A 23,575-nucleotide genomic window follows, 5' to 3' on the forward strand; every position below is an offset into this window, starting at 1 on the left:
CATTGCTTGTAATGACACAGATCTTTTGTTAAAGGCACATTAAACTTTTAAACACCCAAATAAAAGAGAATAGGAGAAAAGCTGGTATCAGTGGGTTAAAAAAGAAATAATGAAGAAACTCACCAGTAAGATTTTTGAAAAATTGGAAAATCTATTGGACAAAATTTGAAAGGCACATCAAAATAAAGAAAAAGAAAAAGATACAGTATCAATAATACACTGAATCTAATTTCCCAGTGTTAGAATGTGATTAAAAATATAAATAAAGTTAAAGAAAAAAAAAAGGTTTGCAGTAGAAATAGCGCAAGGACAATTACACAGTTATAGTGGCCATAATAAGGGACAGAATAGAACAAGATAAAGCAAGAAATTCCCAGAGCTCTGATGGGTCTAGTGGGTGTTGCTAATGGCTTTGCGATTTATTTTGTAAATTGCAGTGTTTGAAGCAGCACTGTATACTCCCTCCTCCATTTTACCAGTCAATACCTCAGGTGCTCAAAGAACTTCAAGATCAACAGATGATTCATTTCATCTGATATCTAGGTGTGCTTAGTGTAGGCATGTTTATATCAAGGCCAAAGTGTCTACTTACAGTATCAAGTATTTCTTTGGTATGAGCTGCTGACAGGCAAAACCTGGCTCTGGACTCAATAATCGGAGTAGCAGGAAATCCCACCACAACTACCCCGATATTCCGCTTCAGCATCTCCCGTCCAAAGGCGCTGCAAGGGGAAAGCAGGGTAAGAATCAGGAAGAATAATAAACTACAGTCCAAAGGTCTTTGGTCCTGAATGATTTAAACTCAGGTAACACGGGCATTGGTGACTTCTATTAGAAATTTCCTCTAACTTCTTTTCAAGTTAAAATTGCCAGACTTCTTTAATTCAGTCCTAAAGTGGTCTTCTCCCAAATGGTTTCCTTCACAAAGATAAAGAATATAGTTGTCACAGACCAATTTTTAATAGGGCTTGACTAAAGTGATTTGCAGTTATAGCCTTAAAGTATCCCTGACACATAAGAGTGGTTCAGAGGCTTCAAAATGAACTTGAGTTTATTTTTTTTAATATTTTATTTATTTTTGAGAGAGAGAAAGAGACAGAGCAAGAGCAGGAGAGGGGCAGAGAGAGAGGGAGACACAGAATCCGAGGCAAGCTCTGGGCTCTGTGTGGACAGCTCAGAGCCTGGAGCCTGCGTCGGATTCTGTGTCTCCTTCTGTCTCTGCCCACCCCGCTCCCAAAAATAAATAAACATTTAAAAAAAAACTAAAAATTTTAAAACCTTGTCCTTGAAATATTAGAATTGGCAGTAAATTTAAAGAATTCTTAAGATTACGGATGCAGAAGATCTGCTGTAACATGGACATCTTTCTGCTGGCAGAATGGCCAATTAGTGTTAGCCCTCCAGATCAGGTATTTCTTTTCTTTTCTTTTTTTTTTTTTTTAAGTTTATTTATCTATTTAAGTAATCTCTACCCAATGTGGGGCTCAAACTCACCTGAGATCAAGAGTCATACAACTCTTCAGACTGAGCTAGCCAGGTGCCCCAAAGACCAGGTATTTCTGATTTGGAATTTAGGATTTCCTTTGGTGTCTGTGAGGCAAACTCATCCCCAGGCTTCAGCTGATTTCCCAGACTACACAAAATTTATTTAACTCTGCACCCTAAACCAAAGTGATGGCACGTGGCCTCACTCCACATCTATATCTTGTCTAAATAACAAAATTCTAACTTTCATGTAAGTTCTTATTTGCTAATTATGTTGTTTCTTGTCTTTCCCTCTTGCTGACCTACCTTATTCCTTCTTGACTATTCCCTTAGCTCTTTAAAGCATTTGTTTGAGAATACAAAATCCTCCACACTTTAGTTACATGAGTAACCAATTATGTAAGTGCCACCCTCTCTCCACTTCCTCTAGTACTTCTTTTGACCCCGAGCACCCTGCATCTTCAGTCACCCTCCCAAACGGTCTAGTGCTTTATTCACCCTTTCTAAATCTTCATCATTTTGCACAGTCAGGTTTCCCTTGTGTAGAATAGGTCAGACATAGTCCTCTCTAAAAAAACAGTTCTGGGGCACCTGGGTGGCTCAGATGGTTAAGCGTCTGACTCTTGATTTCGGCTCAGGTCATGATCTCACAGTGCATGGGTTTGAGCCCTACATCGGGCTCTGTGCTGGTGGCTCAGAGCCTGCTTGGGATTCTCTGTCTCCCCCTCTCTCTCTGCAACCCCCCCTCGCAAAATAAACATTTTCAAAAAAGGAAAGAAAGAAACAGTTCTAGACTAAGTCCTTCAGACCACACAACTCTTTGTTTATTTATGATAATTCCATTTAAAGAAGAGGGAGAAAATCTACACCTCTGCTTTGGTTCATTTCCTCCATCCCTGTAAGGCTATGAGGCCAAATGCGCATAGGACTTCCTGTTGAAAACTGAACTTTTTTTCCCTCAGTGGGCACTTTTCCCCAATTTCCTCCTCATTATCTTTGCAATCACCATTCTTCTCCACTTTAATTTTCCCTCCTATATCCACTTTAATAAACATTTACTGAGTGACAGGGATCATGGCGGGCACTGGGGATTCAAAGATGAATAAAAATATCTGCTTCTTTAATGAGTTCAATTAAACCTGAGAAACGATCCTTATCCAGTTTTATATTTAAGATTAGTCAAAACCCACAAATTTGAAAAAATGTGCCTTTTTTTTTAACCTGAGTCTATACTAAGTAGATAATTCCTTTCTAAAAAAAATTTTTTTTAACATTTATTTATTTTTGAGACAGAGACAGAGCATGAATGAGGGAGGGGCAGACAGAGAGGAAGACACAGAATCGGAAGCAGGCTCCGGGCTCTGAGCCATCAGCCCAGAGCCCCACGTGGGGCTCAAACTCACGGACTGCGAGATCGTGACCTGAGCTGAAGTCGGACGTTTAACCGACTGAGCCACCCAGGCGCCCCAGATAACTCCTTTCTAATCTCTGATGCAGTTTTGCCTACTTTGCAAGTAACTATATTTGCTCACTTCATACTACTTTTCTTTCTTCCTTCCTTTTTTTTTTTTTTTTAAATTACTTTTCAAATGTCTTCTGGTTTTGTTATATACCTGGACTTGTCGAACACACTGGAAGCGGTTCCAGAGCAAGGCTTTCCGTTATACACGAGTTGCACAAATCAAAGAAACTGGTATAATCTGCAACAACACACCCTGACCTCAAGGCCCACGACTCCCCTCCGGGCACTGCATTTCAGCTCCACTCACCTTCTTGCTACCCCTCTATCGGCTAAGCGTGTTCTTGTGCTATGGCATTTGCAGAGAACTTCTTTCTCTAAGTGGATAACTCAGCTCCTTCAAGCTCACATGTCACCTTCCCTTTCCACTGGCTCACCCTGACCATTCCAAGTTAATACTGTCATCTGCCCACCCACAGGGTACTCTCCCCATCCCCCATGCCCTGCTCTACTTTTCCCCATAACATGTAAATCTTCTAACAAATTACATAACTTATTTATTACGTTTGTCTGACTTCTGCCCCATTAGAACATTAAGCTCCACAAGGACAGGGATTTTATTTTTGTGTTTTGTTCACTGATCTATGCCAATCTCCTAGAAGAGGGCACTGAACTCAATATTTGTTTAATGAAAGACTAACAAGTTAACATTATTTCATAAATTGGAATCCACTATTTACGGAATTTCTAGCAAATGAAGGTAGGTTAATATAATGAAGCCAAGACAATTTTCCCTGACAAAATACATAAGCCTGAGTCTAACAGCACAGAAACCTTAAGTCTAATTAGAGACCCATCTGTAATCTGCAAAAAACATACCCAATTTTGGCTGGCATGTAGAGCATCAAAGGCACCACTGGAGAATCTTCATTTCCATAGATGATGAAGCCCATCTCTTTCAGACGTCTTCTGAAATACCTGGTGTTTTCGGCTAACTGCTGTATACATTCTTTGCCTGGAAAATCAAGAGGAGGAAAACAATAACACTAAGAAAAAGGAGTGGGGAAAAAGAGAGCAATCTCCTCTGTCTCCATTCTATCAATCAGTCCTATGTTTGGTTCCTCCCTCCTAACATAAAATATTTTCACATAACAAACTGTATGAAATATAAATACAAACAAATCTTGCTTTGTATTCTGTCACAGTAGGTGTTGATAGCAGATTTTGTAATAATGTACAAAATGAAGTTTAACAATTAATATTTTCACGGCACATTAGCATCATTAAACATTTTCAATATATCTCATTTAACATTCTTCTATCCCTTAACAGTAGATACAATATTAACTATTATCTTCACTTTGCAGGTTGGGTGACTCCCACAAAGGTGGTGACTGGCCTGCAGTTACACGTTAACAGGTGGCACAGCCAAGACGAGAATCTAGGTCCCTCGACTTCAATATTCATTCCAATGAACTATGCTGCAGATAATTTTACACACGAGACCACAGACGGAGCCATTTAGAGCCCCAAACTTTCCTCCTAAGAGTTTGGTTTTATGTTACCATTTCCCTGAAACTACTATCAGACAACAATAGCATATCCGTAATAATGTAAAATCATATTTTTAATCCCAGTCTGTTCATCTTCCTTACATAGGAATGGATTATAACAAACATTTCTCAAACCACTGACTGACTAAATATTTGAACTGGGTTTTGACATTATGGTACATAAATCTATGAACAGACGTCCACGAACAGACATCATGGAGAGCAAGCCTAAATTCAAAAGATCAGCACGCAAAGGGCTCAGCACTGCTTAAGGGTCTTCCCAACCACAAATACTCACAAATAAGAAAGGGTTGCAGTCATCTTCTCACATATATTAGGGAGCCAACAAATTCATATTTTTTAAAATTTTTTTTAAGCTTTAATTTTTTTTTTTTAACATTTATTTATTTTTGAGACAGAGAGAGACAGAGCATGAACGGGGGAGGAGCAGAGAGAGAGGGAGACACAGAATCGGAAGCAGGCTCCAGGCTCCGGGCCATTAGCCCAGAGCCCGACGCGGGGCTCGAACTCACGGACCGTGAGATCGTGACCTGAGCTGAAGTCGGACGCTCAACCGACTGAGCCACCCAGGCGCCCCTTTTATTTTTTTTTTTAATGTTTATTTTTATTTTTGACAGAGACAGAGCATGAGCGGGGGAGGGGCAGAGAGAGAGGGAGACACAGACTCGGAATCAGGCTCCAGGCTCTGAGCTGTCAGCACAGAGTCCGACGCGGGGCTCGAACTCACAGACTGTGAGATCATGACCTGAGCCGAAGTCGGACGCTCAACCGACTGAGCCACCCAGGCGCCCCAAAATTCGTATTTTTTAAAGTACAAGTGTCATATGCCTCCAAAGATAAATTAATCAGTTGATCAGAAACACAGATGGTTAACAAACGTGCTTAGAATGCTAACATATCCATCCACTGATGCAAAGCCACCCTAGATAAGTCTGCTACAAATAACCCAAAATTAATACTCTGTGTAAATAATTTCAAGTTAACCAGAGAATAACATTCAAACTTAGACTCGCTTAATGTGAACATTGAAGAACATCGCTTAAGTTATGACATATGTCCTACAATAAAGCAGACATTAAAGTATGTTACATTTAAGTATATTGAGAATCTCTGAGCCCTGTGCCCAAGTTTTTTCCCTAGAAATATCAATACATGCTTAACTCTACATTTAGAAAAAGAGACTTCTACTTCTGGCCATGGTAAAATACCCGGGACCAGTTTTACCTTTCTGCCGTTAACAACAGAAAACTGGACAAATCACATAAAACAAAATGTATATACAATGGTTTTCAAACACCAGGCCACAGGCAGTGCAGGACTATGCTGCTGGGGAGAAGGAAAACAATACAGAAGCCTCTGGATTGCCCCCTGACTGCCTAGAGGCAGGTCCCAGGCTGCTGCCCAGGGACAGGAACCTAGTCTCCTCAGTTGGGACACCAGCGATCAGAGTTGGGGATGCTAAGGTGGCTAGAATTTGCCGGGCAGCGTACAGGAAAGGAGGGAGAAGTGTACAAATAGAGAAGTGTGGGGGTCTACAGAAGGGTCCCCTTGAGCCTCTGGCTGAGTGTCATCTGCTTGTGCTTGAGAAGAAACCACCAGGGGCTGGGGAAAAAGCCAGCAGAAAGCAGCAGACTCAACAGTTCCCAGAGCTCATACAGAATTGGCAACAGTGTGTATTGTCACCTTCCAAAATGGAAAGCCCGGAGAGTCACACGAGTCGTGGAGCTAAATTAGCCCTAGACTCAAAGTTGCTGTGGATCCACCCTTACAAACCTTAACAGCAAGTCTCAAAAGGATCCAACTAATTCCAAGAACAAAGTCCAACACTACCTAAAGGAATACAACAAAGTGCAGCCCCTGGTAATGTAAAATTTACAACATCTGGCATACAATAAAAAATTCCAGCCATTCAAAGAAATGGGAAAATATGACCCACCAACCAGGAGGTAAGTCAATCAATAGCAATAGACCATAAATAAGAGTACCAGCAGACAAGGATGCACAAAATGCTATTGTAAATATGCTCCATACATTCGGAAAAGTGGGGGGAAAACACGATAAAAGGGAGAAAGGAAATATGCTGATGAATCTCAAAAAGCATTATGCTACATGAAATAAGCCAGACACAAAAGACTATACACTGAGTGCATATATAGGAAATTCTAAGAAGACATAATTATAGAGACAGAACACAGGTTAGTGATTGCCAGGGAGTGGAGAGAGGACTGGCTGCAAAGGGGTATGAGGGAACTCCTCGGGAGTGACAAAAACATCCTATTCCTCGACTGTGGTGTGATTGCCTGACTACATTCATTGGTCAACGCTCATGGAATTATACACTTAAAGCTGGTGAATTTTACTGTATACAAATGATATCTCACTAAAGATGGTTTTTAAAAAATTGAGTGATACACCTGCATATTACTATACATTATTTTTTTCTGCATTCACCTTATTATTTTGCAATTTGCTACCTTTTTCTCATCACAAACCAAATAGCTGAAAAAATTTTTTTTCATTGCAAATGGCAAGACTTCATCCTAAAAAAAATTTTTTTTTCTCATTCCAAGAATACCAAGAAAAATTATCAAGGGAAAGGGGGCGCCTGGGTGGCTCAGTCGATTAAGCATCGACTGCAGCTCAGGTCATGATCTCACGGTTCGTGAGTTCGAGCCCTGCATCGGGCTCTGTGCTGTCAGCTCGGAGCCTGGAGCCTGCTTCAGATTTTGTGTCTCCCTCTCTCTCTGCCATTCCCCCCTGCTCACACTCTGTCTCTCTCTCTCTCTCTCTCAAAAATAAATAAAAAACATTAATTAAAAAAAACTTTTTTTAAAGAAAAATTATCAAGGAAAAGAAGAAATCTTAGGAGATGAAGACCTTAACTTTTTCAATTATTATATCTTTCTAAGCAAGTTTTCTCTAACGGAAGGAAGTGAAAATCTCAGGTGCATGATTCATCACCATCTGCCCCCAGACAAGAAGAGTCCCAGGAGAACATACATCTAAAATGACACTCACATCACACAACCTGAAGACAGTGGGAGTAGGCATTTAGGATTCCCAACTTATATAGCCCCATTATTGCTGACTAGTGTTCCTTTGTAAAGATACACCACTATTTTTTTGTTTGTATACTCACGTGCTAATGGACATCAGAGATCACCAACCTTCATTTTGGCAGCTATTAAAAGTTGAGATTAAAAAGAATTCTCTCCTAAATATATATCTAGGTATCATAGTCACACTAGAATTGAAATACAATTTAAAAATAAATTTTAAAAAAAGAAGAAATTAACAGCTCCATTTCATTTGATCCCAACTGCTTTTAGATGGGTATAGTAAAAGAATGTACTATAGACAAAAAGAAACTGCCCGCAGGTGTTAAATTACTTTTTCTAAGGCCTTTCTTTCAGTAGGAGGCAGATCAACGTTCTCTAGGTCTGTCAGTGCTTTTTCTTCTACACCACATTAAGAAATTATGTATTTTTCAAACTTTAAAGAGCACAGCCCTTTACTGGGTAAGAGTATCTGTGTCCTATTTTTAAAACAGCACTTACTGGCAAATGAATAGGGTAGGGGTGAATGGGTGCAGGAGCCTAGGGAGACACAGGGCAAGTACAAGACAAGTGAAAAATAGTTCTTCCAATGAACTCACCCTGAACAGCAGACCGCAGTCACTGCTGGTGAGTACGGGGAATAAAGACCGAGAGAAAGTGTCAAGACCAGTGCTAAAGGAAGAAGTCAACTCAATCACAAATGGTAGCAAATCATACAAGTTCAGTGGTCTATTTATGCTACAAAAGTCGCAGCCTGAACCATGAACTGCTAATATTTGACTATTTGTGACCTAAAAATGGCAATTTCTTGTGGTACAACCTAATAATATCAAAGATAATAATAGGAAAAATAAACAAATAATAGCACACAATTCAGTAAGCTCTGGCATTTACATATACTGGGAAGTAGTTAAGTGGTTATTCCTTTTTTTGACGTGACACTGAATTTTAAAGACAACACAGTTACCTATTTTGAATTAAATATCACCTAAAATACTAGTTAACATTAATGCAAGAAGTGTAACTGCTACTTAAGTCCAATCTGCTAGCTCAGTTCTAAGAAGTTTTCTTACTACAGAGTTGCCGCAAGTTATAACAGGCTGGAAGAATGGTCTAAGAGGGATTTAGACCATTTCTTTTTCTTTTTATTTAAGTAAACTCTACACCCAATGTGGGGCTCAAACTCATGACCCCAAGACCAAGAGTCTGACCAACTGTTAGGGATTTAAAACATGTAAAGTGTAAAAAGAAGGTTTAGTCTTGTCTTAAAAAATCTAACTCTTAAAATGTCTTTATCTTTTTAAGAACACAGATGGTAATAGAAGAGGCCAGCATTCTTCTCTACTTTGCAAACATAAATCTTTACTTTTAAGGATGATAAAAAGCCTCAAAGCAATTAAAAAAAAAACACCTTAATACTGATTCTCTTTAACTTTATAACTAAGCCTTGCTGTGTGGCCGTGAGTTTGGAGTTCTTCAATATGGTTAAATGAAACCATTTTTAGAACTTCCTTAATAAAATCTACAGCTTGGCATGAAAAAAAGAAAAGGAAACAGGAGCACATAATTTCATTTCTCAGAAAATGTAAGAGATAACTTTAATACATCATTTTTAGTCCTCAACTTCTTTGCAATGAATTTTATGCTTAGGAAGTAATGAAGGATCAATAGATTGTGATGGCATCATTAGATTTAGTTCTTTTAAGGAAACAAAACCTCAAAAGGTGGGGCATCACAACTATCTACCTATTGATAACCACTATGTATTAATAACCTCAAGTCACCACTAAAGATAGGATTAGATTTGGAGCTATAATTATTAACCCTGCCAAATAGATTGTGAGGTTGTACCAAATGCATTCCAGATGTTCTCCAGAAGGAATATTTTTATCAAGTCTTAATCCAGATTCCTCAGGATTGCCAGCCATGTGAACTTAATGTTTGAAGGAACTACTGGATTATTACTCAAATAAAATTTCGTTAAGCCCTCCCAGACAGGTATCAATCAGAACAGCTAGTGTTCTATGAGCTACAAATTTTCTGAAGTCTCAGGACTGGTTACAAAAACAACAGGGCAAGACCTATGTATAGAGTAAGGGGATAAAAAAGGGAGCATTTTGTCTGAAATGGCATTAGTGCTAACTACTCAGAACTTATTCTTCAAAAATTATAGCATGTACTCACCTGCTTAAATAGCAATATAATTGTCAATTTAGCTGAGGGGCTTTTATATAACTTATAACATAATCAACAAAATGTGTTTGAGTCTGCAACTTCAAAAATACCATCTCTGGTGTTAAGTGAAATCTTTCAAAATAAAGGACACAAATATAAATGATGTTCAGCCAGATCTGATCCCCTAACTCACATCATACTCCATTACACAGTTCCTAATCTTCTTAGATTTCCTGGATATGCTGATATAATCTGCTTTCCTGGGAAAAATAAAATAAAATTACTGCTACTCTTCAGACTTACACTTTCCAATTAATTATAATGGGCTGGAAGAATTTGAAATTGAAGAACTTCTTCTCCCTCCCCCCTTTTTCTTCAAGGTCATAATCTCAAAGTAGGTAAGGGTTTTCTTAATTGAGGGTCCCCCAAACAAAACAGCCCCAAGAGTGGGTTCAATTGGTTTTCAGCTTTAACTACAAGGTAAGGGTTATTAAGGCAGGATAAAATACGGAAAAATACTACCCATCACCTTGTTCTAATTTAAACTATAAAAAAATGGTACATTGTGGACAGTTCACATAGAATCTCTTTAATACTACAGGTCTAAGAATTGAATTTAACTATCAATCTTTTAGTTTAATTATCTATCCAAATGGCTTATTTTTGCTATTTGGAAAGTTACTTTTTCTAGTATTTTACTTTGGTTAGGTTATACTGCCAAGTGAAAAGCAACTATGTCTCACTCTAGTGGTTTTTCTCTTGAAAAGCATTTTAGAAAAGTAGAATAAACTCACACATTGTGTACTTACTTTGCCTATGTTAAACATGTGTCTCCACTCAAATCTAAAATGGGGTTATATCTTAAAGATCTCTTAAACAAGTATTATATTGTATCAAGTAAATGAGATCACATGCAAACTATGTTTTCAAAGGCTATTCCCATAGTGATTATGGAAGCTCTTAGTACTGATTCCCTTCAAGGCACAGAAAGTATGTAGTATAGCAAGCAGGATGCCAGGCTCACTAAATGCTTCTTCCCTTTCCTTTGGCTAGTAACAGCAATTTCCAAACTGTATTTCATTTCAGTTGCTATATCTCTAAATATTACCAAGTCCATTACCAGCCAGCCTTATCTTCTAATAAGATACTACTGTATAGTCTCCCATAAGTGAATGGAAGAACATGTTGATTTATATTAATGTAAATGAACTTGGCATTCTCTTATAGGAGTGGTGCTACATCTAAATGTAATGTTAGGACAACAGCTCAATCTCTTGCTTGGCTGGAAGTATTTTGGGCTTAGCTGAAGAGGGAGTCAGGTCTGCCTTAACTATTGCTATTACAGCAGTTCCACGAACTGTAAATTATTTGCACGGTAGAAAATCTCAGATGCAATCACGATGACACTTTCAAAAGAGACAAGTAAACCTTGGCTACGATACTTAAACCACAGTGTCTTTCCTACACCACATCAATAATTTCTGAGAGAAGAAGAGACTTAGTAGGGTTGCCCTCCTTTCCCTTTTAGAAACTGGCAAATTTAAGAGTTATTTTGCAGCTGAGGAAAGTAAACCAATGCCAGGAGAGGCTAAGTAACTCCAAGAGGAGGAACCAGGATTTGAACTCCTTGGTTCTTCTAGTTTCAAAGACTGTACCCTCAACCACCACTCACAGATCCTGTTTAGCTTCTGTATTAAGTAGGACATAAAAGGGAATGGTAGTTAACAGGAATGTAAAAAAAGAACTGAGTAACTGTTTGATTAAAGTCACTGATGGTGCCTGCTGGAGCCTCCCTTGGAGACTTACCTGCCTCTCAAGAATCTTACACTAACCCTGCCTCCACCATCCCAGCCCTGGAGGCCACAAATCTCCTCGATTCTTGGGCCCTGATCCATCTGTTCCTAGGGAAAGAGTTGGTGCTGAGAGATTTCCTTTCATCCCCCATCCTTCGTATAATAGCACTTCAACCAATATTAAGGGTTACATTGTTTCAGGCTTATTCTGACCCAAGTCCCTTGATCTGTAGCAGACCTGACTGACTTTCTCTGAGATTTGCAGACCACTGGCCCTTGAGGAGTGAAGGACCAAACTTTCGCAGAAGATAAGGTCTGACTACATTTGAAAGCAGTTATTGCTGCTGCCAGCAATTCTGTTCACACTCATGTCAACAGAGGAGTGGCTGCCTGGGAACCTGCTTCTCTTGCATATATCCCCCTCCCTTTTCCTGTGCATTCCCTTTTAAAACTTTCTGGCTTCCCCTGGATGGGGCAGATGGTCTTTGAGATATTAGTCCACCATCTTCCCATGTTGCCCGCTTCCTGAATAAAGCAACCTTTCCTTTCCCAACATCACCTGTCTCTCCACTATTGACTTTTGAGCGGCAAGGAACCAAATCTAAGATTGGAACGAGTTCTCTTGTCTAGTAACACTTCCAAATTTCCATTCTAAGATTTCAGTCACTGCTCTATCTTCCAACAGGGGGCATCCTGCAAAATTTCAGTCAACCACTGCCAGTGTTTCTCAGTAAGACTGCGATTGGCATATGGGACACAGTTCTTGGTTGTTAAGGCTGTCCAGTGTCCTGAAGAATCACTGGCCCCTTGGCAATAAATGCCAATACCACCACCCCATAGCCTAATCTGTGACAACCAAAAATGCCCCTAGATTTTTCCAAATATGTCTTAGGAAGGCAGCACTGCTCCTGGTTAGTTGAGAGCCACTACTGGCCCTAACGTTCTTTCTTCATAGGAACCATGGGTTTCTCTTCTCTTTACCCTTAAACTTGAGTTGGAGACACATTAGCTATATGATCTTGGGTATGTTTTTACCTCCCCTAGATTCAATTACGATATTACCAATTATGTAGAGGAAGATATAAATGTGGAGCAATCTGGTATATTTAAAGTGTAAAACCACACATGGGAAAACCCAATGTAAAATATGAGCTAAATGATTAGCAGTACATTAAAACACAATACTTTATGATTAGGTAGGGCTTCTTTTCAGCAGACCCTTTTCTTACCTTTCTGGAATTTTATTTCTATTCCATTACTTTGACTATTACAAATTATTACAGTTTATATAATAAATTGTACTCCCCCATTACTCTTTTTCAATTCTCCTCCTTTTATTAAGATATAATTCACATCCTGTAACATTCACCTTTCTAAAAATGTACAACTCAATGGTTTTTAGCATATTCAAAGTTGTGCAGCCATCACTAGTATGTAATTCATCTCTCCCCAAAGAAACTCCTTACCCGTTAACAGTCATCCCCCATTTCCCTCTCCCCACTGCCCTGAGCAACCATTGATCTACTTCCTGTCTCTATGGTTTGCCTATTCTGGACATTTCATATAAATGGAATCATATTTTATGTGGCCTTTTGTATCTTACTTCTTTCATTTAATGTTTTCAAGGTTCATCCATGTTATAACATGTATCAGTCCTTCATTCTTTTTTAAGAATTATTTTTTAATCCATTCTTTTTTAATGGATATACTACATTTTGTTTATCTACTCATCAGTTGATGCACACTGGTTGTTTCTACTTTTTGGCTACTGTGAATAATGCTGCGTATGTTTTCAATTTGATTGGGAATATACCTAGGAAGAAAATTTCTGGGTAAAGTGGTAACTCTTTGGTGTCTGCTTTTTGAGGAACTGGAACTGTTTTCTAAAGTGGCTGGGACATTTTACATTCCCACCAGTAATATGGGAACATGCCATTCCAATTGCTTAGATCCTCACCAACATTACTGTTTTATTTAAGCCATACCAGTGAGAGTACAGTGGTATCCTGTGATTTTCATTTGCAAATCCCTAACGTCTAACAGGTTTAAATACCTTTTTTTTCTGTGTTTATTGGCCATTTATCTTTTTTGGAGAAATGCCTATTTGTATCCTTTGCACATTTTTAATTGGGCTGTTTAGTTTGAGTTGTAAAAGTTCTTTCTATATTCTGGATACTAGAGTCTTATCAGACATGATTTGCAAAACTTCCTCCCATTCTGAGGGTTGTATTTTCACTTTCTGGATGGGGTGTCTTTCAAAGAACAAAAGCTTGTAATTCTGATGAAGTGCAATATATGTTTTTTGGTTGCTTATTCTTTTGGTGTCATAACTAAGAAAGCACTGCCTAATCCCACAGTCATGAAGACTTACATCTACATTTTCTTCTAAGAGTTTGGTAAATTTGGCTCTTACACTTAGGCTTTTGATCCATTTTGAGTTATTTTTGTACATGGTGGGAGGTAGGGGACCAACTTCATTCTTTTGTATGCGGATATCTAATTGTCTCAGAATCATTTGTTAAGAGAGACTATTCTTTTCCATTGGATTGTCTTATTGAATACCAACTAATCCTAAATTAAAAGTTTACTTCTGGACTCTCGTTTGTATTTCATGGTCTGTCTATCTATACATATGCCAGTTTGACACTATCTTGATACCACAGCTTCGGGACATGTGACTCCTCTTTGTTCTTTTTCAAGTTGGACTATTCTGGATCTCGTCTCTTGCATTTCCAAATGAATATAAGGATCCACTTGCCAACTTCTACAAAAAAGGCAACTGGGATTCTGATGGGGATATTGTTGAATCTGTAGATCAACTTGGGAAGTACTGTTGTCTTAACAATACCAAGTCCTCCAATCCATGAGCACAGGAATCTTTCTATTTGTTTAGGTCTTCTTCCTGTTTGTTTCTGTACATTTTTTTTCCTTTGGATGGAATGTAGTAAATATTCTCAAAATATTGAGTTGGGTTGAGAAGGTAAGGCAAAGGGAGAAACGAATAAACATATTAAATACAACATGATACAGGTCCTAATTTGCGTAACAATAAATGTCTCTTCTTTTTTCCACTTCCCTCTCTGATTTCCCCTAACGAAAATGTGTCTTTAAATGCATTAAAATATCTTGGAGAGGCTCTAGCAAATGCTGACAAAAATATGAAACCTCTCATACGTTGCTAGTGAGATGGCAAACTGGGACTTTGTAAAAATGACAATATATGCAGGGTGGTCTCAGGCGGTCTCCTGTCAGCCTTTGTTAGTTAAGACAAACCTGGAAAAATAATGAAATTTGCTAGGTGTTCCAGGAATTTGTAAGACAGGGAAAGTGTTATGAAAAGCGCACTTTGGAGTTAAAACCCTTGCTCCGAGGCAGGAAATGAAAGCATAAAGGGGCTGGCCCTTCCTCTTTTTCCTCCTTTCTCTTTTAAATGATATGAACAAATGCACAAATCAGACAATACTGGCCATAAAAATATTTATTTTCCACCTGTGAATCTGCTTTCATTCTCAAAGTCATTTTTCCCTAGATGCTTTAGTATTAGGTGTTTTGTCTACATAGTTCGCAAGGGGGAGTAGCTGATGAAAGGTTGGCACAAGTATTGTTAACAAATCTGGTTCCAACTGCCCTACTGGATGAAGGCCTTTTAGGAGAGCTGCAGGGCATTATCACTGGGATTATCAGCCTGCAATGGGCACAGAACTAATCAGATTAGCAAAGGAAAAGTTAAAATGACGCCAATCTCTCAGTAAGCACAATATATTACCGATGTACAAAAATGGGTTCTCTTGAGATTGTGCTTTCTAAGGAAGACTCAAATCTGAAATTCTGACCATCAAATATGGCAATGGCAAAATATTAATTTCTTAGGACTAATGCTTTTGCTAAATTACAATAGAAGGATGGGTTCTTTTGGAAAGGAGTAGAGTTTGATTTCCATTTTAAAAGGTAGAGCTGAGCAGAGGGTGTAGATGTAGACAGACAGTTTAGGGAAGGCTGGACTTGTCCCAGGGTTTAAGATATTCCTGAACTAAATAAACCCTAGGTAAACAGAACATTCCTTACATGTGCAAGCATATCCTTTAATAGGGAGAATTGCTGGGATCCCTGACTCCACTTAATCAGGAAATCAGAGGTCTAAAAATAACTTTTACTTCTTCCAAGAAAGAGGAAGTGGGTTGGCAAGTGAACATTTAGATTTGATAATCAAAAGTAATGAAAAACATTCTTAAGTCTCTGGGGTTTTCAAGAGCCTAAAGGAAAACAGCTGAATGTTGAATCCCCATTAAAACTGCTACTTATTTAAAAAAAAAAAATTTTTTTTTTGTACATTTACAGAAGTCTCAATAGAATGTGTAAGTTTGTTTCATACAAATTATTTACTCCATGTAAATGATGAACCACTTAATCAAATTCAATATAGTCAATTAAAACAAAAGTGCTCACAGGGCACCTGGGTGGCTCAGTCGATTAAGCGCCCGACTTTGGCTTAGGTCATGATCTCACGGTTCGTGAGTTTGAGCCCCACGTTGGGCTCTGTGCTGACAGCTCAGAGCCTGGAGCCTGCTTTGGATTGTGTCTCCCTCTCTTCTGCTCCTCCCCTGGTCATTCTATCTCTCAAATAAACATTAAAAAAACTTTTTAAAAAGTGCTCAGATTTGAGAAAAATGACCAATTTATATTAAGGTCACCAAATGAAAGAAACGGTGCATATACAGTAGTTGTGAATATGCTTCAGGATTTCTGTTTTTTTGTTTTTTTTTTTTAAGTCTGCTAAAATACAATTGGGATGTTTATTACTTTTTCTATCGGCAGCAATGAAAAAAATCACTAGAAATCATATTTTTGTCTTTTTCAAATAATCTGCATTCAGTGTCAAAATCCTCAAAATGTTTAGATATCAAAGACAAATACTGATTTTTTTTCATTAATGATGAGAAACAAGAGATCCAGTTTAATCAAGATCTGACATTTATAAATTTTAAGCATGCAAGTGAGCTAAAAGATTGAGAGATTAATTATAAATAACAACTACAGGAAGAGATGATCATTTGTGTGATTTCTAGGTTCATTAGGGTAGTATACATCCAGAGAACCAACAGAAGTTCTCAGATCCGATGTCGAATAATGGAATGTGGGCAAGCACTCTTAAATGACCTTTATTATTTTTTAAAAAAATTTTTAATGTTTTATTTATTTTTTGAGACAGAGACAGAGCATGAGCAGGGGAGGGGCAGAGAGAGAGTGAGACACAGAATCATAAGCAGGCTCCAGGCTCTGAGCTGTCAGCACAGAGCCCGACACGGGGCTTGGACTCACGAACTGCGAGATCGTGACCTGAGCCGAAGTCGGCCGCTTAACTGACTGAGCCACAGGCGCCCCAAATGACCTTTATTTACTGTGCACTACATGCATACTGTATGCTGCAAGCAGAGAAAGAATCATGCGTTAAAGACAGATCGGTACTATTGCCAAACTATACACGTGCTATCAAGGTGAGTCAACTAGGATGTTGTTCAAAGCTCTTTATACTTAATGGTTTCCATGAAAATAAGTGCAGAAGCAGAAATGCGTACACATCCCAAAGCGTCTTCTTCATTGTTTCCAGTGCTTTCTTTGCATTGTTTTTCTTTTGCCTTTTCTACTAGTGGCATTAACTGCTAGTGTTCTGCTAAAATCTTTAAAAATTCCATAATGAAAGGCAGATAATTATGTTACCCTCTGATATTTTTATGATACCCTCTTATCTTTTTAGTTTCTGTGCTATTTCTTCAATAATCGTCTGAGTTTTGGCAAACTCTGACTGAACAGCACTTAACATATTATTATCCTGATCTGCATCCAAGAGTTCCTCAGCAAGTTGTCTTGTAACTGCTATCTGTTCATGTCTCATTTTTCTGTCAGACACAATGGCCATCAACTTAAATCAAATTTCACTGTGCTTTTGTATCCGTTTTTCTGTGACTGCTTCATTGTGCTGTCATCTTGATCTCATGCATCTAAACCAGTCGGTCCTTCTCTTAATCCATCTAATTCATACAATCTTCTGTCCACAGGAACATAACTGACAGAGTGAAAAGCATCTTCTTCTTTTGCTGATGTCTTTGCATCAAATGCAAACATCTGCTGTCTGGACAAGCTATTGTGGACTTGTCGAATCACACCTGGATTGCTCAATGCAAATCTTTCATAGCTGTATCAAAGCTTTGTGAACGTTCTTTAAACTCTGATAATGTCTCTTCTAAATGGACACCTTGATGGGTACAATTCAATAACACACTTACTGTGGCTTGACTAGCACAAACATTATTAATTTTCTGCTTGGCAAAAAATATCATGTCAAGTCTGGAGTCCTGAACTAAAGATACAGAGGGTGCTGATTCTTTTCCTGGCTGCCACTTGAAAAACAAAAAAAATTAGCCCATGAACTGGCTTTAATTTTTCAAAATTCTTAGGCTCTAAACTCCGTATTTCTTCTACTTGGGCTCCTCAGCAACCAAATCCTTTAATGAGCTCAGTGAAGAGACCAGGGTCGTTTTCCATGAAGCACCATTCCCCAGCATTGGCTGTCATGGCCTAGGCCACACACTACCCCTGCTGCCACCTAGGCTCTGCCCACCCCTCATCCCACCCGGTACCAGCTGCCACTGGCCACTGAGCTCGTTGATCTCAGCAACCCTGCTGCGGAGTTCATCAACCCAGGTCACCCCACCTACTTCCGCCGACAGCCTGCTTCAGAATTTCTTACAGAAACTTAAAAGCAAACATTAAAGAAGTTGATTTGGGGGGCTACTAACATTTTTGAAGCCTCATCTACTTTTAAGACACAAAACTGTGAAGAAAAATAAATCTAGCACATAAAAATAAATAATAAAGATGTCATTTATTTCAGCATATATTTGCTAGAAATAGAGGAGATACAAAGTAGCATCATAGTCACTACACCAAAGACAAAAATCTCACCAGGAAGGCTACACAGAAAAGGAAGAATGTACTATGTGCTAGGCAAGCAGACGTTAAATAAATGCACCCTGAGTACCTGTCTAGTGTGTCTGTCAGACATCTAGGCCCTGGATACACTGCATGGAATAAAAGCAGCAAAGTTCATCCAGTGTGGGAAATGGACAACAAAAAAGGTAAATGTCTCACTCAAGTGATGTCTGAGAAATGACCGGGATGAGCAAGCACTATCTCCATAAAGCACCAAGGCCCAGAAGCAAAAGCACATGTGGCATTTCCTAGGGTGGAGTGAACCAGCAAGGTTGGAACTGAGCCAGTAAAGGGAGCGTGTGATACAGGCGATCTACAGAGGGCCAATCCACAGGGGACTCACAGGTCTTCACTGTAAGAAAGACTCTGATTTTGACTTTGAGAGGTGGGAGAAGCCCCACAAGGGTTCTCAAACAGAAGATTGATAAGATCTCCTGTTTCAACAGGGTTACCTAAGTGCTGCATTTAAACAGGTAAAGAGAGAAGCAGACAGGGGGCGTGGGCGATGATGGCTTGTACTAGGGTGACAGCAATGGGTATGAAAAGTGGATAGGACATGTATTTTGAAGGTGGACAGAGTGTTACAAACTGTTAAAGCACACAGAAGATACAAAATAAATATTTGATGAATGAATGAATCTTGGATAGGAAGGAGAACCAATGTGGACTAGAGTACTCAGGAAAGGCATCAGACTTATCACGTTTCACTTGAACTCTCTGCGTGGATGTCTCCTATTCCTTATTATAAGCATGTTTATTTATCTTAATTCTTGGAAATTATTTTTGCTCGACTGATCCTTCTAGGACTATTAAATCCAAGTGAAAGTAGACAGAAGTCTAAGTAAATAACAGTGGCAACAGAGTAGTGGACAGATTCAAAGATATTGAGGCACAATCTAAAGGCTCTGGTGATTAAATACATGGAATAAAGAAGCAAAGAAAATATAATAGGGGTTTCTTATTTGGACAACTTGCCGTTATCTGAAGGAACACGAAAGAAAAAGCATGTTTGAGGGGGAAACAAAGGGAAAAGGCTAAAAATTTTAGAGAAACAAAACTCAATCTGGGGGTAGCAAGTATTTTTAAAGTCTAAAGGTTTAAAATTAAGTAGGTCAAGACTACTGCTTCCAAACTCGGATTGGCATATTAAAAGTTAATTACTGTTTGGAATGATGAGAGGATTCTGGAAATGGACAGTGGTAATTGTTACATAACATTCTATAATGTATTTAATGCCAGTGGGTTGTACACCTAAAATTAGTTAAAATGTTACCTTTTATGTTATGTATATTTTACCACTATGTTCACTCACTAGAGGTCAAGTGGTTTTGTTTGTTTGTTTGTTTTTTTAACGTTTTTTCCTTTTCAAGAAACAGAGGCAGAGTGCAAGTGGGGAAGAGGCATAGAGAGAGGGAGACACAGAATCTGAAGCAGGCTCCAGGCTCTGAACTGTCAGCACACAGCCTGATGCGGGGCTCAAACTCATGAACTGCTCGTGATCATGACTTGAGCTAAAATCAGTTGCTTAACCAACTGAGCCACCCAGGCACCCTGAGGTCATTTTTTTAAATGAGATATAATTCACATTCCCATTTAAAGTGTTCAATTCCAAGTTTTCTAGTGTAACTACAGAACTGTGTAACCATCACAGTAATTAATTATAGAACATTTTCACTGCTCCCCAAAAGAAACTGGCATGTATCACAGTCAATCATTCCCACTTCACCCCAATCTTCCAGCCTATATGTCAGGTGTAAGCAATACTTTTTGTTCGTTTGTTTGTTGAGGAATAATTTATCCCAAAGTCGCTTTTTTCTACATAAACAAGAGACTTAGGGGGATAACTTCTGAACAAAGCCCACACATCTTTCTCCATTGTTAGCTTGGTGGTAAATACACAGCTCTACTAACAAAAATTCCTGGACAATTTTTTTCCAGTAGGTGAAAATCATACAAATCAGTTAAATATAAGCAATTTGTTTTCTCATTTTCATTTTGTTTTTGTTATTTTCTACCCATGTTTATATAGTTCTAAGTTTTTGAAAAACCTCAAAGGAACCAATAGCATTATGAAAGACAAAGGATAGAAGTAAAAAATTAGGTTGTGGAAAAATTCCTGGTACCCTTTAAGACATGCCTCTACTTTGTATGTCATTAATTTGCTCTTTTTATAAGTTCCTGTTTCTGTTCTTACACCTTTGATGTGTGGCCTCCTGTCCTCAAAACAAACTGCAAACTCTGAGGGCAAATAAGGTTTTCTCCCCCAGCACCTCCCCACCAAGAATATACAAACATTCAAGTTGAAATATTCTGAGAAAATGGAAACCTTTTTTGTGTGTTCAAACTAATTTGAGTTCCACAGAATTACCTAATTCAATTACACACACACACACACACACACACACACACAAATACAAATAATAATGAAATATGAAATAGCTCATACACAAAAAGCATCCTCACACTGGACACCAGGTTCAAATTCTGGCTCTTCCAGTTAGTTAATTCTGTGACCTTGGGTAAGCAACTTAACCTCTCGGCTGTCTCATTTTCTAAAAGAAGGAAAATCATGTCTACTACATATTCTGAGAATTTATTTAAAAATTTTGAGCAGTGCTCAGTACATAGTAAACAGAATACATGTCCACTTTATTATTCTCTGCCACCTGTGTATTTTTCCCTTACAATTATGCCATTTACATCTTCCACAACATGACATGATCTGGCTTTAGCTTAGCCTTAGCTTTTAAAGATGAAATAAAGTACCCACTTGCTTTCCCTCACTGTTTCTAGTTCCCCACTTTTTAATTCTTTAGTATACTCTTAACACATAACATAGGACACAGCTGACATTACTAACATATAAACACATAACATATAAAGGTTTACAACTTATAAATACGCCTCAACTATCATACCATCATACTATATTATCAACTTTCCAAAGCTAGTTTTAGCCAATGTTCCCTTACTCACCAATTTAGACAATCTCTGCCATCACATTATCCATCAATTACCATCCAGATGAGGCAAATTACCTTTGCAGTTGGGAGTATTCAAGATGGCAAGCAGACACCCTTATTTTCTGAAAACTGCTCCTCACCTTAACAGGGATGGGACCTGGTCCCTACCTGGGCTAAACTGATTCTTCCACCTAATCCAGAAGAGGCATGCAGACATGCTTGCACTAAGGATGTTTTTTTATTTTATTTTATTCTATTCTATTTTATTTTTAAGCAGGCTTAAAAGTCCCCCAACAAGGTACTTGACCTCATTACCCTGAGATCAAGACCCAGAGGAGATCAAGAGTCAGATGCTTCACTGACTGACCCACCCAGGTGCCCCCACTGAAGACATTTTAAAACCTGAAACCATCAGACAACCATCTTTAAGTAATACATCAAAGCAGTAAAAGCAGGTCTGAGAAAGAAAGGAACTAGTAATTCTACTGTCTTCCTAAATTTTACTCATGAGCTTTAGTTTGGTTCTTTGGTGGCACATACCCTTCTGAAGTCAGGCTATCTGGGTTTGTATTCTGGCTCCATCATCTACCAGCTGTAAGGTTTTGGCTAGGTCACTTAATCTCTCTGAGCTTGTTTCCTCATCTGCAAAATGGAATTGATAATGATGATTTCACCTACTTTGTAAGGCTGTTTGAAGGATGAAGTGAAATAATACATGTAAAGTGCTTAATAAAATGCCTCACATTTGGTACTTAAAAATTCATTAATTATATAAGAATTTATTATTTTACCTATAACAATGTGTTGAGGCATTATTCTCCTTTCTTCCAATCAGAAAAAAGCCAGAATAGATGACTATATATACTTTGTCTTAATAAGGAGATATTAAATATCTTGAGCAAAAAGAGAAAAAGCCAACTGACTCTTCTAACTCTAAAACCTAATAAGACACCAAAAACGAGAGAATAAAAATTAATAAAATAAAACACACAAGGGGTTAGGAGGTATTAAGAAATACTAGGAAAATGTTGCTTATTTTGAGAATTCAAAAAACTGAATTTTTTGCATTAAGAAGTTTTTGAAGATACTATGTCATTTTCCATAGCTGGCACACAGTAGTCAAAAACTGACTGCTGAGTGAATGAGGTCTTACTGTGGCTTAAACTAAAAAAATAACATAACATTACATAACATGACACAAAATTTTTAAACAGCCAAAACCAAATAGAGGAGATAGTAAGCAGCTCCCTCTGGATGTTTTAAATAAACATCTGGATGATATCAATAAAAGGAATAATATGCTTTAAAAAGACTAAAAAATATAAAAATGTAACAAGATACAGTTCTTATCTGCTACTAAAATAAATTTAACAACATATTCTCAATTAACTGTGCAGATGGGAGAGGGGTGAGGTACAGCAGCAAGGGTGCTCAGATAACCAAAAAAGTCTCCATTTGAATTTGAAATATATTTTGTTACCTTAAAAGCAGACTTCCTTAATTGCTAACATTTAATTCTGGCCTAAGTCCACATATGGCAGTTCCACTGAGAAGGGAACTAACACATAGTTAGGGGAAATGATACATTTAGTTGCAGAGGTGGATTATGAGAACAAATGTGCCATAGATAATGTGTTTGCAAAACCAAAAATATATGAAACATGCAAAATCCAAGAACATGCAAAAATTAACTATACGAAGAAGGTCTGTTTGCAATCATTTTATTTTTTAATTTTAATTATTTTTGAGAGGGGGGGAAAGGGAGAGGGAGAGAGGGAGAGGGAGAGGGAGAGGGAGAGGGAGAGGGAGGGAGAGGGAGAGAGAGAGAGAGAGAGAGAGAGATGCACAGGTGTGCATAAGCCGGGAAGGCGCAGAGGGAGAGGGAAAGAGAAACCCATAAGAAGGCTCCGCGCTGGGCATGGATCTCATGATCCTGGATCATGACCTGAGCCGAAATCAAGAGTTGGACACTCAACCTACTGAGCCACCCAGGTGCTCCCGCAATCGTTTAAACTATACAGAAGAACAAACCAGTTCAACTGAAAGCAGCACATTCATCGATCAAAGAAACTTTTCCCAA

General features: G+C 38.3%; 1 protein-coding gene and 1 pseudogene across 1 annotated transcript in view; both read right to left on the reverse strand.

Annotated features, from left to right (window-relative positions):
• The window catches only part of SPTLC2 (serine palmitoyltransferase long chain base subunit 2), a 109,097-nt gene that overhangs the window by 10,600 nt on the left and 74,922 nt on the right, over nt 1–23,575 (reverse strand). The window contains exons 10-11 of the mRNA XM_058739838.1: nt 3,824–3,959; nt 593–722 (exon numbers count right to left, since the gene is read on the reverse strand). Of these exons, the coding sequence (XP_058595821.1) occupies nt 593–722; nt 3,824–3,959 (266 nt within the window). The remainder of the gene's footprint in view (nt 1–592; nt 723–3,823; nt 3,960–23,575) is intronic.
• LOC131517569 (ubiquitin carboxyl-terminal hydrolase isozyme L5-like) lies at nt 8,707–23,246 on the reverse strand (annotated as a pseudogene).

The sequence above is a fragment of the Neofelis nebulosa genome, chromosome 7 (genome assembly GCF_028018385.1).
Source record: "Neofelis nebulosa isolate mNeoNeb1 chromosome 7, mNeoNeb1.pri, whole genome shotgun sequence".
Taxonomy (NCBI): Eukaryota; Metazoa; Chordata; class Mammalia; order Carnivora; family Felidae; genus Neofelis; species Neofelis nebulosa.